Source organism: Trichoderma breve, assembly GCF_028502605.1.
Source record: "Trichoderma breve strain T069 chromosome 7 map unlocalized scaffold00007, whole genome shotgun sequence".
Classification (NCBI taxonomy): domain Eukaryota; kingdom Fungi; phylum Ascomycota; class Sordariomycetes; order Hypocreales; family Hypocreaceae; genus Trichoderma; species Trichoderma breve.
The window spans coordinates 2,982,129-2,995,817 of NW_026611593.1; the positions used below are offsets into that span (position 1 = coordinate 2,982,129).

At 49.4% G+C, this 13,689-nt stretch overlaps 3 protein-coding genes across 3 annotated transcripts; 2 read left to right on the forward strand and 1 right to left on the reverse strand.

Annotated features, from left to right (window-relative positions):
• Window positions 1-428: 428 nt before the first annotated feature.
• On the reverse strand, window positions 429-1,313 carry T069G_11091 (uncharacterized protein; the record flags this gene model as incomplete). The annotated part of the gene is made up of 1 exon (XM_056178301.1): window positions 429-1,313. One exon carries the CDS (start codon window positions 1,311-1,313, stop codon window positions 429-431), a length of 885 nt encoding a protein of 294 aa, XP_056024591.1.
• Window positions 1,314-2,068: 755 nt separating this feature from the next.
• T069G_11092 (WLM domain-containing protein) lies at window positions 2,069-3,540 on the forward strand (the record flags this gene model as incomplete). The annotated part of the gene is made up of 4 exons (XM_056178302.1): window positions 2,069-2,201; window positions 2,337-3,008; window positions 3,051-3,265; window positions 3,424-3,540. 4 exons carry the CDS (start codon window positions 2,069-2,071, stop codon window positions 3,538-3,540), a joined length of 1,137 nt encoding a protein of 378 aa, XP_056024592.1.
• Window positions 3,541-4,397: 857 nt separating this feature from the next.
• Window positions 4,398-8,261, forward strand: T069G_11093 (ankyrin repeats (3 copies) domain-containing protein; the record flags this gene model as incomplete). Its single annotated transcript, XM_056178303.1, has 5 exons — window positions 4,398-5,017; window positions 5,087-5,451; window positions 5,508-6,278; window positions 6,321-6,366; window positions 6,437-8,261. The coding sequence occupies 5 exons, from the start codon at window positions 4,398-4,400 to the stop codon at window positions 8,259-8,261; spliced, it is 3,627 nt and encodes a 1,208-aa protein (XP_056024593.1).
• Between the last annotated feature and the right edge of the window lie 5,428 nt (window positions 8,262-13,689).

Consider the following 13,689-nt stretch of genomic DNA (forward strand, 5'->3'; position numbering starts at 1 on the left):
CATTGGGGGCGGACGAGATTGTCATTTAGCGAAGCATCGGGTACGGCGTCATGTTTGCCATCAATCGCCAGTTACATGATACATGCATTAGCAGGGCGGGAGCATTCGTTGTCTTTTTAGGGTAGCATCACAACTGCATATACAGACCTAGAAATCGCGAGTTTTGGAATTGATGGTTATTTTTACAAGCACATTCCCAACACGATGCAGCCTTTGATATGATACTCGATGACTTGTTGGTTGAGACTCCAGAACCTTCCATCTCTGCGTGGAAGAGTGCATTAGAGAGTGGGTTGGCGATGTATATAGCCACCTTTTGTTGAGCTGACAGCTCGAACTGGAACCATATATTCCAGTCAAGTAACTCGATAGTTGCTGGAACCATCTTACCCCTTTTGTTTTCTCAAGTCCTTAGTTGACTCGGTATTTCACGACCACGGCCGTGCTGTCGGCTGACCCAGTGTTCTTGGAGGCTCGAGTCCAAGACAATAGTATATCCCACCGGCGAGTAGCAACCCCACCTCAGTCCCAACCTTGTACTTGGGATCGACGAAATATTGATGAAAAGACGTCTGCAGCGGTGTCAAAGGGATCCCTATCCCTCCCTGCATCTTCCAAATCTCCCTCTGCCTGAGAACTCCGACTCCGCTCAGGTATTCTTGGTCTTGCGCTTCCGGGGTACAGATGTATACAAATTTCGTTCCCCCATCGCCGATTTGTCCGTCAATCTTGAATGGGCGCATGGCTTCTGGAAACTTGACTGCCTCTTCAAGAGATAGAGGACCGACTGTAGGCATTAAAATATGCAAAACAGCACTTTGTTCAACTCTAGGGCGTACTTCTTCTGCCAAGAATGCGCATAGTTCATCGAGATCCGTTTTATGCCCCAGATATGATGGGCCGAAGGGATCTCCGCGCTGGATGTCGGCAAACTTGGGATGCCACAGATCGCTGTTGTTGAACACGGTAAAATAGTGGGGAACGGCATCCGAAGCGTGTTTCTCAATCAATAACCGTACATATGAATGGACATGTTGCGGAAAGTGTTCGCCGCGGATATGGTGTGAGCTTAGATTCTGCTCGATGCCCTTTAGAAAGCCGGCGCAACGCTCGACCTCGTCTGCTAGTCTTTTAATCTGATAGACGGCTGCGGCGGAGGTCGAGAACGCAGCAAGCTGCCCAAATATGTCCGGTCGCCGGTAAGTCTTTAGTTGGCTTTGAATGTTGTTCAACAGCTCGTTGTGTTCTTTCATCTGGTTGATGATTTCAGATAGTAATTTGTTTGTTACGCCGTTCTCTTTCCCCTTCTCCATGATTATACTTATAATCTTACTCAAGAATGTAGCTTTTTTCCAGCCATAGAGGGTGCCGACCGCCTCACCGTATTCAGGTATCTGTGAGGTGATGTTTTCAGGTATATATGGACGGATGGCGTTAAGTAAGGCTTCCGCGTTATCTTGGTGCATCTTAATAAAAGCTGCGGAGGGATCCAAGTCCGGATAACGCATCTCCGCGATTTTTTGTAGCTCATATATATGCGTGAAAGCGTCCATTCTGGCTAGGCTAACAGCTGTAAGATAATGTTGGACTGCCTATAAAATGAGAATATTCGGGCCTCTCAACGACTCTCCGCGTTGAGAAGCTTGCTAATGGACAAGGTGTATAATTCTTCTTCAGAAAGTAATGATCTGGGCTCTGCTTGAAATCCAAGTAAGTAACAAGTAAGCGACACCTATTGCGCCATTTACTGCAGTTAGATATAGAATTATTTACCGATGCTTTATCATTGGTCGTCATTCGTGGATGTGATTTAAGTAGGTACCTAAGGTAGGTGGTGAAAAAGAAGCCGCCACCGGTCACCTGATTTCGTGTAAGTAACCCGCGTGAATCAGGACACGACCAAAGATAACTTTTTATCAACTTCACCTACTCGCGTGCATCCCAAAGTACTCGTGAATAATCATTCGTGTCATCTTCTCTCCGTGTGTTATCATTGTACTCACCCCTATTTTGACGATTGGTGCATCAAGACTCTCTTACCTCGATCAAGCATCATAGATTGTTCATCATGCCAATTGGCATCCAGCGGCTCAATGCGAAGACTTCACAGCCAAATCCGCACATTGTCTTTATTAAACCACTGAAAGGACGGGATGAAAAGGTTGCGCAGGATTTTTTGGAAAGGATTGCAGCGCAATGTCGTGAGTTTTTCTATCTCTTTCTCTTTTTTAAGAAGAGCCTTGTTCCCTCTTTATCCTCCCTTTCCCTGGCATTTTCCTTGACATTGTCATCATTTCCATTTCTTGGGCCTTTCGTACTGACTTATTAAAATAAAGTTCCCGTGATGCGCAAACACCATATTCACGTCATGTCGTTGGAGGAATTTCCTCCTAATCGGGAATTCGTGGGCCGCAATTTCAATGCTGGGGAGGTGATTCAGCTGGTTCTTAAATCTCCCGGGAGCGGGCGGTGGCTTCCATTCAATTACGTCCAGATGGTTATGATGCATGAGCTGGCCCACTGTGCGCAGATGAACCATTCCAGGGCGTTTTGGGCAGTTCGGAATCAGTATGCCGCGCAGATGCAGGAGCTATGGGCAGAAGGATACAAAGGCGACGGTCTTTGGGGGAGAGGAGCTACGCTGGGAACTGGAGAGTGGGAGAAGAACAGCGTTTTGGCAGACGAGGTTCTTCCGGAGCATCTCTGCGGCGGGACATATCGGTCGCGGGGGAGGAAACGCAAGGCTAATCCCGTGTTGACGTACCAGGAGAGAAAAGAGAAGAGGATTCTGAAAAAGTTTGGCAAGAATGGAGTTGCGCTTGGTGCAGATGAAGAGGAAAAGGTGAAGCTTGAGAAGGGCAAGAGGGTGCTTGCGAAACCGAGGGTGGCGGGCAGCTTGCGGGGCCGAGAACTCCGTGCAGCTGCGGCGCTGGCGAGGTTTCAACAGAACAAGGAGGATACTAAGAAGGAAGAAGAGGATGAGGATACGAAGAATTGGGATGTCGATGGTGATTCAAGTGACTACGAAGACGCGGGTGCGGATGCCAAAGCGGCTGTTGACGTGGATGGCTCGAAGATGGTGGACAGACATGGCGGCGACATGGTCAAGGTGTGCGAAGACGAAGATGCAAATGACGCCGATGCAAGGAACGAACTCGATCAACTACACGGGCTGTTCGACAGACGAAAGATAAAACGGGATCCAGACGGCGAGACATTGAACCTTCGCTCATCTGAGAAGAGTCAACAACAACCGGAACAAGCGGTAAAACGGGAGAAGACGGGATTGTCTATCAAGCCGGAGGCTGCAGATGATGATGACCTTTCATCTATACGACTATCAACGATACCGCACGTCAGGCCCAAAAACGACAGATCTATTAAATTAGGTCCGGACAAAGATTCACCTTTTACAGACAAAAGACATCAACAATCAACCTCTACTACTACGACGACGCCAACTTCCTCAAAAATCCCTTCAAACAACATCACAACAGAAACAAGATCATCATCGTCAACCTGCTCAATGTGCTCGTTTGAAAATTCTCCAGCAGCAGTGACATGCGCAATGTGTGCAAATGTCCTCTACCCAATTCTCACGCCGGGCTGGCGGTGCGAGAGCGCGGCGTGTACTGGCACGGCATATATGAATGCGAAAGATTGCGGAGTGTGCGGTCTTTGTGGACAGAGACGAGGCTGAATGGGAAGAAACATATGATGCCAATGTTTGAACGGCTTGCTTTATTATGCATACGATGCGATCTTTATGGTGAGGCGCTGTGTTGTGTATTGAGTGTTTGTCCTGGAAATGCTCCTTATCGATCGTTGCGAAGATCAACCCTAAGGACTAAATTGGACATCATATATCAAAGGCGACTTATACTGAGAACGCCTCATATCAAAACTTACGCAAGCTTCAAAAAGACGCTTACATGTTACGAAACAAACCGTGACCAAGGTCAGGACATATCAAAGAAACCTCGAAGAAACGTCATAACTTCGAATGGTATTTCGTGCCTCATGCCCTGACCCGCAACAAGAATCTCCCATAGGCATAGGTTATGAGGCTGATATATCCAATAGCTTTCGGAATTAACACACCCCGCCACCCCATTGGTCAGAAACACCGCCAATATGCCAATCATGCGTGCTGGAGACAAGAGCCTGTTGCAAGTATGTCTGACGCGGAACATGGGGGCGTTGATGCCCAACTTGACGAACATCTACGAAACCAAGTCTGCATCCGGATTTCTGTTTCCCTGTTATATATTACCCTAAAAATTTAGCCTCTTCTATGATTTGGTTAAATAGGGCGCCCATTGGACTTATTAATTGCACTTCCCCATCGGACGACGACAAAAGATAGAACGAAGAGTCTTCCTCCATAAAGAGACAGTATGGCACCGCTGCAGCTTTCAGATCCCCGAAAGTATACCGTTGGCATAATTACCGCTCTTGACAAGGAGCTGGCAGCGGCAATGGCTGTGCTTGATGAAAAGCACCGGAAGCCGCAGAAATTCAAAAAGCACCCAAAAGACACAAACACCTATACTTGGGGCAAGATTGGAGAGCACAATGTTGTCATTGCGTCTTTGGCCGCTGGAAGCTATGGCACCGTGTCCGCAGCTACGACCGCCTTGAGTATGATTAGCTCTCTTCCACATATCCGCTTTGGTCTTATGGTCGGCATTGGGGCCGGGGTCCCTAGATTGGAGGACAAAATTGACATTCGCCTTGGTGATGTCGTCGTTAGCCAACCTACTGGCACAAGCCCAGGAGTGGTCCAGTACGACCTCGGTAAACTGAAAAAGGACGGCAAGTTTGAGCGCGTTGGTCACCTCAGCGCACCTCCGGAAGTCCTCTTGAAAGGCCTTCAAGCGCTCAAGGCCGAGCACTTGATGGAAGACTCCCAAATACCCACGATCCTAGAGGACATGGTGCAGCGCTACCCCAAGATGAAAGAACCGGGAGAGAATGGAGCTTCAGGCTTCATCCACCAGGGTATAGAAAATGATCGGTTGTTCATGGCATCCTCTACTCACATAGACACCCCAATCGCCGATGATACGGCATCCGACCAAGACAGTGCGTGTGCACATTGCGACTCTACTAAAGAAATTAAACGAAAGGATCGATCTCCCAAGCCAGCGATTCACTACGGTGTCATTGCCTCAGGGAACTCGGTCATTAAAGACGGCGTTTCTCGAGACGAGGTCCTGCAACGACTTGAAGAGAGGTGCATTTGCTTTGAGATGGAAGCAGCTGGCCTAATGAATAACTTCCCTTGCCTTGTTATCAGGGGAATCTGTGACTATGCAGATGCACACAAAAACGATCGTTGGCAGAACTACGCAGCTGCGACTGCGGCTGCATTTGCAAAGGAACTGTTGAACACCATAGACGGGGACGATGTTGAGAGCACCCCGTCGATAGAAGAAGCCATTCAACACCGTTAGTCCCATGTATTTAACCATCAAAGAATTCCAAAGAATGACCGATCTCTCCAGTTAGTCAGGAAGTTGCTCAAATAGTGGAGAGCAGCAGACAAACCCGCTCTGTTGTCCAAAGCTTGGAGACAAACCACCATGTTCAAGAGCTTCGTCGATGGCTCTCTCCTCCCAATCCATCAGAAAATTATAACAATGGCATCAAGCATCGCTATGGAGATTCTGGTCAATGGTTTCTCCAGAGTAGAGAATATTCTCTGTGGAAATCCCGGCCCAACTCCTTTTTGTGGCTCCAAGGTATTCCCGGGTGCGGCAAGACCGTGCTTTCTTCTATCATCGTCAAAGATCTGGAAGATAATAATGTGAAGAACGCACTGTACTTCTTTTTCGATTTTACCAATAGAGATAAGCGGCTATTCGACAAGGCGCTTGGCTCACTCGTCCTGCAGCTCTATTGCAAAAACGAGAATACTCAAAAGCCCTTGGACTCGCTTTATGACTTTTGCGGAAAGGGAATAACTCGACCAAGTGCCGATCAGCTCTTTGAAACGTTCCAAAACATGTTGCAACACGCTGGTGAAATCCACGTAATTCTCGATGCACTTGATGAGTGCCAGACGCGCAAAGAGCATCCAAAGGGAGGCCTCTTGACATCGATAGAAGCTTTGGCAACATCTCAACAGACTAATATTCACCTCTTAGTCACAGCTCGTCCCGAACAAGACATCACATCTTCTTTCGAATCATGGGCGCGTAGCCAGGATATTGTTCCACTTCAGAGCGGACGAGTTGCGGGTGATATACTTGCATACGTCAAAGCAAGAGTTCGAAGTAATGAAGGTCCTTTGAAAAGATGGAATGAGCGGCCTGAAGTTCAAAATGAAATTGAAAAAAGGCTATTAAAAGAGGCAAATGGAATGTAGGTCATTCATCAGTATTTTTTTTTTTTTTTTTTTGCAAATGCATCTATAGATACTGATACACCACAGGTTTCGCTGGGTTACGTGCCAGCTCGATGCACTCGAAAACTGTCTTGACTATGCGACTTTACAAAAAGCACTCAACTCCCTCCCTACGACGTTGGATGAAACATATGCTCGGATCTTGACCAACTTACGCCGTGAGCATGAGCATCACGCAAGACGCCTTTTACAGTTTTTAGCATTTTCTGAACGCCCACTGACAATCGAAGAAGCCGTTGACGCAATGGCAGTAGACATAGACACAGCCAACAGCCCCCGGTTTGATCCAAAAAATAGAATGCCAGTCCCTAAAGAGATTATAAACTACTGCTCTAGCTTAGTTGTATTGACCGTCAAAACGACCGTTAAAGCTCGGGGAAATGGGGAGGCCATACAGGAACTTCAGCTTGCGCACCTGTCAGTCAAAGACTACCTATTGTCTAACAGAGTGCCACAAAGCTTTGCCAAAGATTTTGACGAAGCGACAGCCAGAGCCTCTATTGCACAAGTATGCCTTGCATACGTACTGGAGCTAGACAAAAGCTTTGCAGTCGAAAAGCTTCGACAGTCATACTGGTTGGCGCAATATTCTGCACGATACTGGATGGACCATGCTGTCATGGTAGAGAGCAGCAGCAAACAAGTTTGTGCACTCATGGCAGAATTCTTTTCTTGCGAGGGGGCTCAGACAAAATGCTATGGACTCTACAACCCTGACGACCCAGAAAAGCAGCGCACCAAGCGACCAAGGCGATACGACATCTCGTCAGCTCTGTATTATGCGTCGCTTGGAGGCTCATGTTTTTCAGTGCGGCTGCTGCTTGACAAGAATGCCAACGTTCATTATGAATTCGGCCAATACCGCACTGCTCTAAATGCCGCTACACACAACGGACACGATAAAGTAGTCCAGATGCTGCTTGAAAAAAATGCCGGCATCAACATTCGGACCAAGATTTACTTTAATGCTCTTCATGCTGCTTCAAGTAGAGGATACGACAAGATAGTACGGATACTACTTAATAACGGCGCCGATGTTAATGCTCGAGGTGGAATATACACTACTGCTCTTCAGGCTGCTGCAGGTGGAGGACATGATAAAGTAGTCCAAATACTGCTTGACTATAACGCCAATATTAATGCTCAAGGCATGTTTGACGGCACTGCTCTATGGGTCGCTTCTTATAGAGGGCACGACAAGATAGTCCAGATATTGCTTGACAACAACGCCAACGTCAATGCTAAAGACGCATATCACAGCAATGCTCTCCAGGGCGCTGCACAAGGGGGACACGTTAATATCGTCCAAATGCTGCTGGACAACAACGTCAACGTTAATGCTAAAAGTAAACGTCGCGGCGATGCTTTATCCGCCGCTTCATATGAAGGGCATGTTCAAATAGTCCAGATACTGCTTGACAATAACGCCAACGTTAATGCTCAAGGTGGATTTTACGATAATGCTCTCCAGGCGGCTGCACTACAGGGACACGATAAAACAGTTCAATTGCTGCTTGACAATAACGCAAACGTCAATACTCAGGGCGGACATTGCGGCAATGCTCTCCAGGCGGCTGCAATACATGGACACGATACAACAGTTCAATTACTGCTTGATAACGGTGCCAATGTTAATGCTCAAGGTGGATATTGCGGTAATGCGCTCCAGGCCGCTGCAAGTGTAGGGCATGATAAAATAGTTCAATTGCTGCTTGATAAGGGTGCCAACGTTAATGCTCAAGGAGGGCATTACGGTACTGCCCTCAAGGCTGCTTTATCTAGGGGTCACGACAAGATAGCCCAGATGCTACGCGGCAAGGGTGCTCGCGATGAATCCGAAGAAACAGCCTGAAGTTTCAATACAAACAAATGCTCTACATACTACAAGCAACAATACAAGCAGTGACATTGTGTGTTGTATCTCGCGGCTGTTGGTACTTGAAACGCTCCTTGTCGATCACTGCGAAGATCGATCCTAGAGAGGGAGTTTGTGGTACAATACATCCAATTACAAGGCAAGGCTGCTATGTTGTACATGGGGTGGGAAGTGTTGGACATGTAGCCTATCACAGATCTCCAGAAGAAGGGATTCAAACGCTGTTGGTCAGGGACCGGTGGCGAATTGCTTCTCCTCGTTGACCTACCGATCCATTGAGATAGAATAAAGGTACTGTACAGCTTAGGGGGCCTTCGTCACAGCTTTCGTCATAGTGCATCAGGACAATGCAGATAACCTGAGACTCACCTGCAGCACATCATCTTCTCCTCTTTTAGACAAACGCGCCATCTCGATTCAATTGGAAGCTCGTCATACGAGATATCTCATCATGATCCCATTGTCGCTACGCTCAACGTGTCGTCTGTTGCTTCAACCATTGCTTCGTTTCAGCCTCTCCTACGGTTGGAAAGAGATCTGCGGGCTTACACCCAATCTCCTACATCAGTATGGAGATAGTGAAATAGTCAACAGCCAACGTCCTCATAATCAGAAATCAGAGTTTCGAGCAAAGGTCCATCATCTCTTATCACGCAAGGCCACGTGCTCCGCCTCGACTCAGCAAGTGTGCTAAGACGCCAAAGGTTAAAAGGGTCATTCGTTGCATTCCCCGCAGATTGGCTTTTTGGCAAGTCGCTGGCTAAGAGGTGCTAGTGCATCCTTGGACCGGAATCTCATAGGCAGAGATAATCTTGCATGACGAGGAAGAAGGGACCCCCGGGCGGCCCAGCCTTTAGCCCCGACCCTTGTTGCCTTACTCTCACCTTTTGCAGGGAATGCCATTTCTGTTTCGCGACAGTGCGAGGCGAGACGAGGGTCCAAACGCTTCCAGGCTGCGGATTGATGCTGTCGGCAGCAGAGGATGGCGCCACCATCAGCTTATTGCAGTGATGAAGCCAATGGAAGCGGTGCGTTGGTACGCGGGACGAGCTGTCATGTTGCCCAGTAGCAGTGGCGAGAGGGGGAGCCGCAGACAAGGTGAAACCGCCATTTTAAATTTGGAAAGCCTATTTCGGGAATCAAAGGGAACGACATTATATCATGGCGGCTGCGAGAGACGGCTTCTCGACTCGAACTGGAGCGGTCCATGGCTCGACTGTGCCCGTCTGCCTTAGTACTCGGATAGATGAAAAACACGTAACGTGTACAATGTCAGGAGAGAAGTGTCGTTGCATTTGGGGGTTTCAAAAACGCACGGGTCATGCCATGCTGAGTGTCGGTGCTACATCAATCGTCGGTTATCACATGCGTCGTCGACAAGTTGACAGAACTTATTAGACCGCAATTTGCCAGTATTGTAGAGTATGTACAGTATATTGCGAGAATGGGCTGACGATGTTGCATTGTGTACGGTATGTATCAAGTTGAAACCAAGTTCTGGCTCGATACGGAGTTGGTTCTTGATGATTTGCGTTGATCGACAAACTTTAGCTGTGTGATGTGCGCGCGGGGAGATAATGGACGGTAATTGTTGCCTCATACGGTACTGCGTCCGTTTGCAAAGAATACTGTATGAAGCGATCGAGAGCCGGAATTACTGCTGACAAGTACTACTGACTGGGAGTTTGAGATGGACTTTGTTTGCCTTTGCCTCATCTTGCAGAAGTTCATGGAAGGCCATCTGGTGATACGGGAGTGTTAGTCCAGTTCAATCCATACTGTAGTGTAGCTGCGACAAAAGGCGGACACGGTAGAGGCGGATTTCAAAGCGACAGCCGCCCTGCCTGCAGCATTGCGTCGCATTGCTTCGTATTTTGGCGCAGCTTGTCCGTCCAGTGGACAGTCTGTCATGGTACGCGTAAACTGCCGAGTACTAATGCAATGCAAAAGACAAAAATCTGGCCTCTTCTCCTTGTTCTTCTCATTCTCCTGCATTCTGGCGATCTTCAATGGCAGCAAACAAGAGGTTGGAGGTCCATACGTTTGCACTTGCTGGATGCGGGTTAGCGGCGCCTGGTCCTGGAAAGTGTGCATTGCTCTAGCACGGTGTTACTGCGGTGCACGTCGCAGATACGGAGTTACCGCGCCGCGACTGCTGCTGTTGAGCGGTACCGGGGAGGTATTCAGTCGTGTTAGGTGTTAGCAGTGCAGTAGTGGCAGAGGCTACTGCGGCTGTCGGGGGGCAGTTGCAGTCTAGGACTGTTAGCGGGCAGTGTGGGTTCATTACCTGTATCTTAGGCTGTATTCAATCAATAGAGAGAAAGAAGCAACTCGAGCATTAGTACAAGTACAGTGCAGTGGAAAGCAAGCAGCAAGAGAACTGGCTGGAACCAAGGAAGGAGACAGTGACGGAGGGGAGGGTGTGCATCGAGCAAAAGCGGGGGCGTGTGCTCCTTCCCTGCCTGCGTCAAGGCTAGCCGTTACCCCGCAAAATGCTGGGTGGCACCTTGAGTGGCTCCTTCTGCTGCAACGCCGGCCAGTTGCTGATTGGCAGCGGCCCGTGGCCGGCAGATTTTAGCTCAGAGCTTTTGGAACCTGGATGGGCGGTGATTGGATGATTGGCTGGATTTCTGAATTGAACTGAATTGAACTGAATTGAATTGCAAGGGGGAGGAGCGAAGTGGCGAGGGGATTGACCTGGGAGCTGCTTTTGGCATTACTGGAATTGATTCGGTAATGGGATGGATCAGCAGAAGCGATACATGATAAGTGGTAAGAAGCGATCGTGATGGTTGAGAATGATGCAGTCAGGGGGTTTCTCCGGTGAGGTGCGAGAAAGGGGGAGCAACAGTGATAAGCTGCTGCTGGTGTAGATGCCTGGGAAGGAGAGAGAGAGATTGCACGAAAGAGTCGTCGCTCACTCTTGCATCGTTTGCTCGTTGCTGCAATGCCGAATTATGCCCATGCTCACCACCCTCATGTTCACACACGCATACGAGTACACACACGCATACGAGTACACACACTCACTCACATAAAACAAAACGACAACATGCAGTCATTCAGTCTCAATCAGTCGGTGAAAGAAACTGCATGACGGATGCCCTCTCACTGGGCGCGCTGCGTTGGGCACACATGCTTCCCTGCCTCACACCTCGAGGTCGCTTGCCTGCGGTCGGATTCTTTCCTCCATCCCTCCATCCATCCATCCCATCTCAGCATCATCGCAGCCAAGGTGTGTCGCAGTCAACACGCAACGCTGGCGCTACTGGGCGACTACCGACCGTTTTGTCTTAGGTCTTCGCTCACCTTCTTCCCTTTGCACGTGCAGCGGACAGCAACTTCAGCACACTGCTGCATATCTGCATATATCAACCCTGGCCGACCAACAGAGAAGCGCGAACCAAGTCCACTCCCACCTGCGCTAGGAAGCACTTGTGCTAGTACAAGCTACTTACGAGATCGCGACTGGAACTGCGCTGTGCTGCCACCCCTCGCTTTGCTCTCTGCGGGCGCGAAAGTAGCGGTTCAACAGTCTCGAAGCAGGGGGGAAGATGGGAAAACGAAGTAGAGCGACATGATGGGGGCGAAGTAGAGGTTGCAAAGGGAACGTCGACGGTATGACAATCGCATCGTGAACGGATGCTGCTTGCAGAGACCAGGTGATGACGGTGGTACCGAGCACTCCGCACTTGGTGCGCAAAACAAGCCTGGCGATCGTCGCAAGCTATCCGACCATCTTGCCACCTTGAGGTGCTAGCGACACAGCAAAGACCAGTTCCAAGACCAAGTTTACGGCGCCCTTGATAGAATTCGAAACAAGGCAGTTCCCCCCGCCAGATCTATCCAAGAGATGAAGAGAAAAGGCCAAGGAACCAACGTACGGTAGCAACTCTAGGGGTCCCAGACAGTCATCTCGCCCACGACCCACGCCGTCAGATCGAGGCCGCTTGCCCCCGCAGACCCCACCGATCGCAAGCAAGACAATTGATTGATCAATGACCGACGACCGAATGCTTGATTGGTGATTGGCACGTCACAGCCCGGGCTAATCGTCAGACAATGGTTGGACAAGAAGAAAGCCTGGAAGCTTCTCGCCCTTGGCTCTGTTCCGGCGTCTCTCCCCATGTCGACGGTGTCTTTTAGTTTTAGCGAGCGACCGGATAGCGCTTCCATGGGCGGCGGCAGCTAGAGCTCTCTATATCTCTTGGGCACACCTACTGCATCTCTTGGCTGCGGCCTGGTTGGCCAGCCGCCCAAACGGGCTGGCTATATGCGATACACGGCCGAGACAAACTGTCGTCGGCACCCCCTTGCGTGTTGTCTTTGTCTCGACGGAGTATCTCCTCTTCTTCTCTTTCGTCTGATTCGCGCCTGCAACGGTGGTCGTTTAACTCGTTCTGTTGCCACGTTGCGTTGCTAATAAGGATTCGCGAATGAGATGTCTGGGAAACCTAGGGGTCCGACAGATATCAGATCCGTTGTCTTGCCCATCCGCGCTCCTGTTCATTGCTGGTTCTCTTCCGGAGCCGCAGCCGTCGGTGCCCCCCTTGCTTGTGCATTTCGTCAGCAGTGCCATCGTATGTACAGTACCATACACATTCTTTTGTGTCCTTCACCAGTGCTCGTATATTTTGCACGGGTATACTCCGTACTCCGTACAAGCAGCAGAAGGGCGGCGTCCTCCGTGCTCCGTAATCGTGCAGCGACATGCCATGCATCAAGTCGTCACCCCGCTTGGACTGAACAGACATCGAGAACGCGGCATTACTCCGTGTCGCATGCCTTGGTACATGGTCGTACATTAGCCTTATTGGAGATGCATCCATGCACAGACTTCGTGAAGATTGAATCTGGCAGCGTGTCCTGTGCTTGACCGTGCCCAGACCTTTCGGAGAATTCTTATTGTCTTTGTCTTGTTGCTTCTTCTTCTCTTCTGTCCTCTTGTCCTATCCACCTCTTCTATCTTCCTCTCTTTTCCTCTCTTCTCCTCTTCTTTCCTCTTGCCAAACTCTCCTTTCTTTTTACGCGTCTCAAAAGTCATGCGTTCAAAAGCCAACAAGGAGGCGTTGCATGGCTGCCTCGGCGCTGCTTCCGGGGCGCTGCCTGAGCTGATCTCCGTTCTCGGGGCACCGCAGTCTCGACCGGTATCGCTAACCTGCTGTCAGCCCACCTGCCAAGGCAACCCCTCACCGAGGTACCTGAGGCCACACCTCATTTGAGTACTCTTTGCTAGTGCTTACCCCTCATTTTACTAGCACACACAATTGCAATATACTTGTCCTTACAACAGACATGATGTATCCACCGCTGCAGAGTACCCAGCTCGACTTGCACAGATACCTGCTAGTACAAGTCCCCCCTCCAGTGAATCACCATCAACCATCAACCATGAAGCCATGAA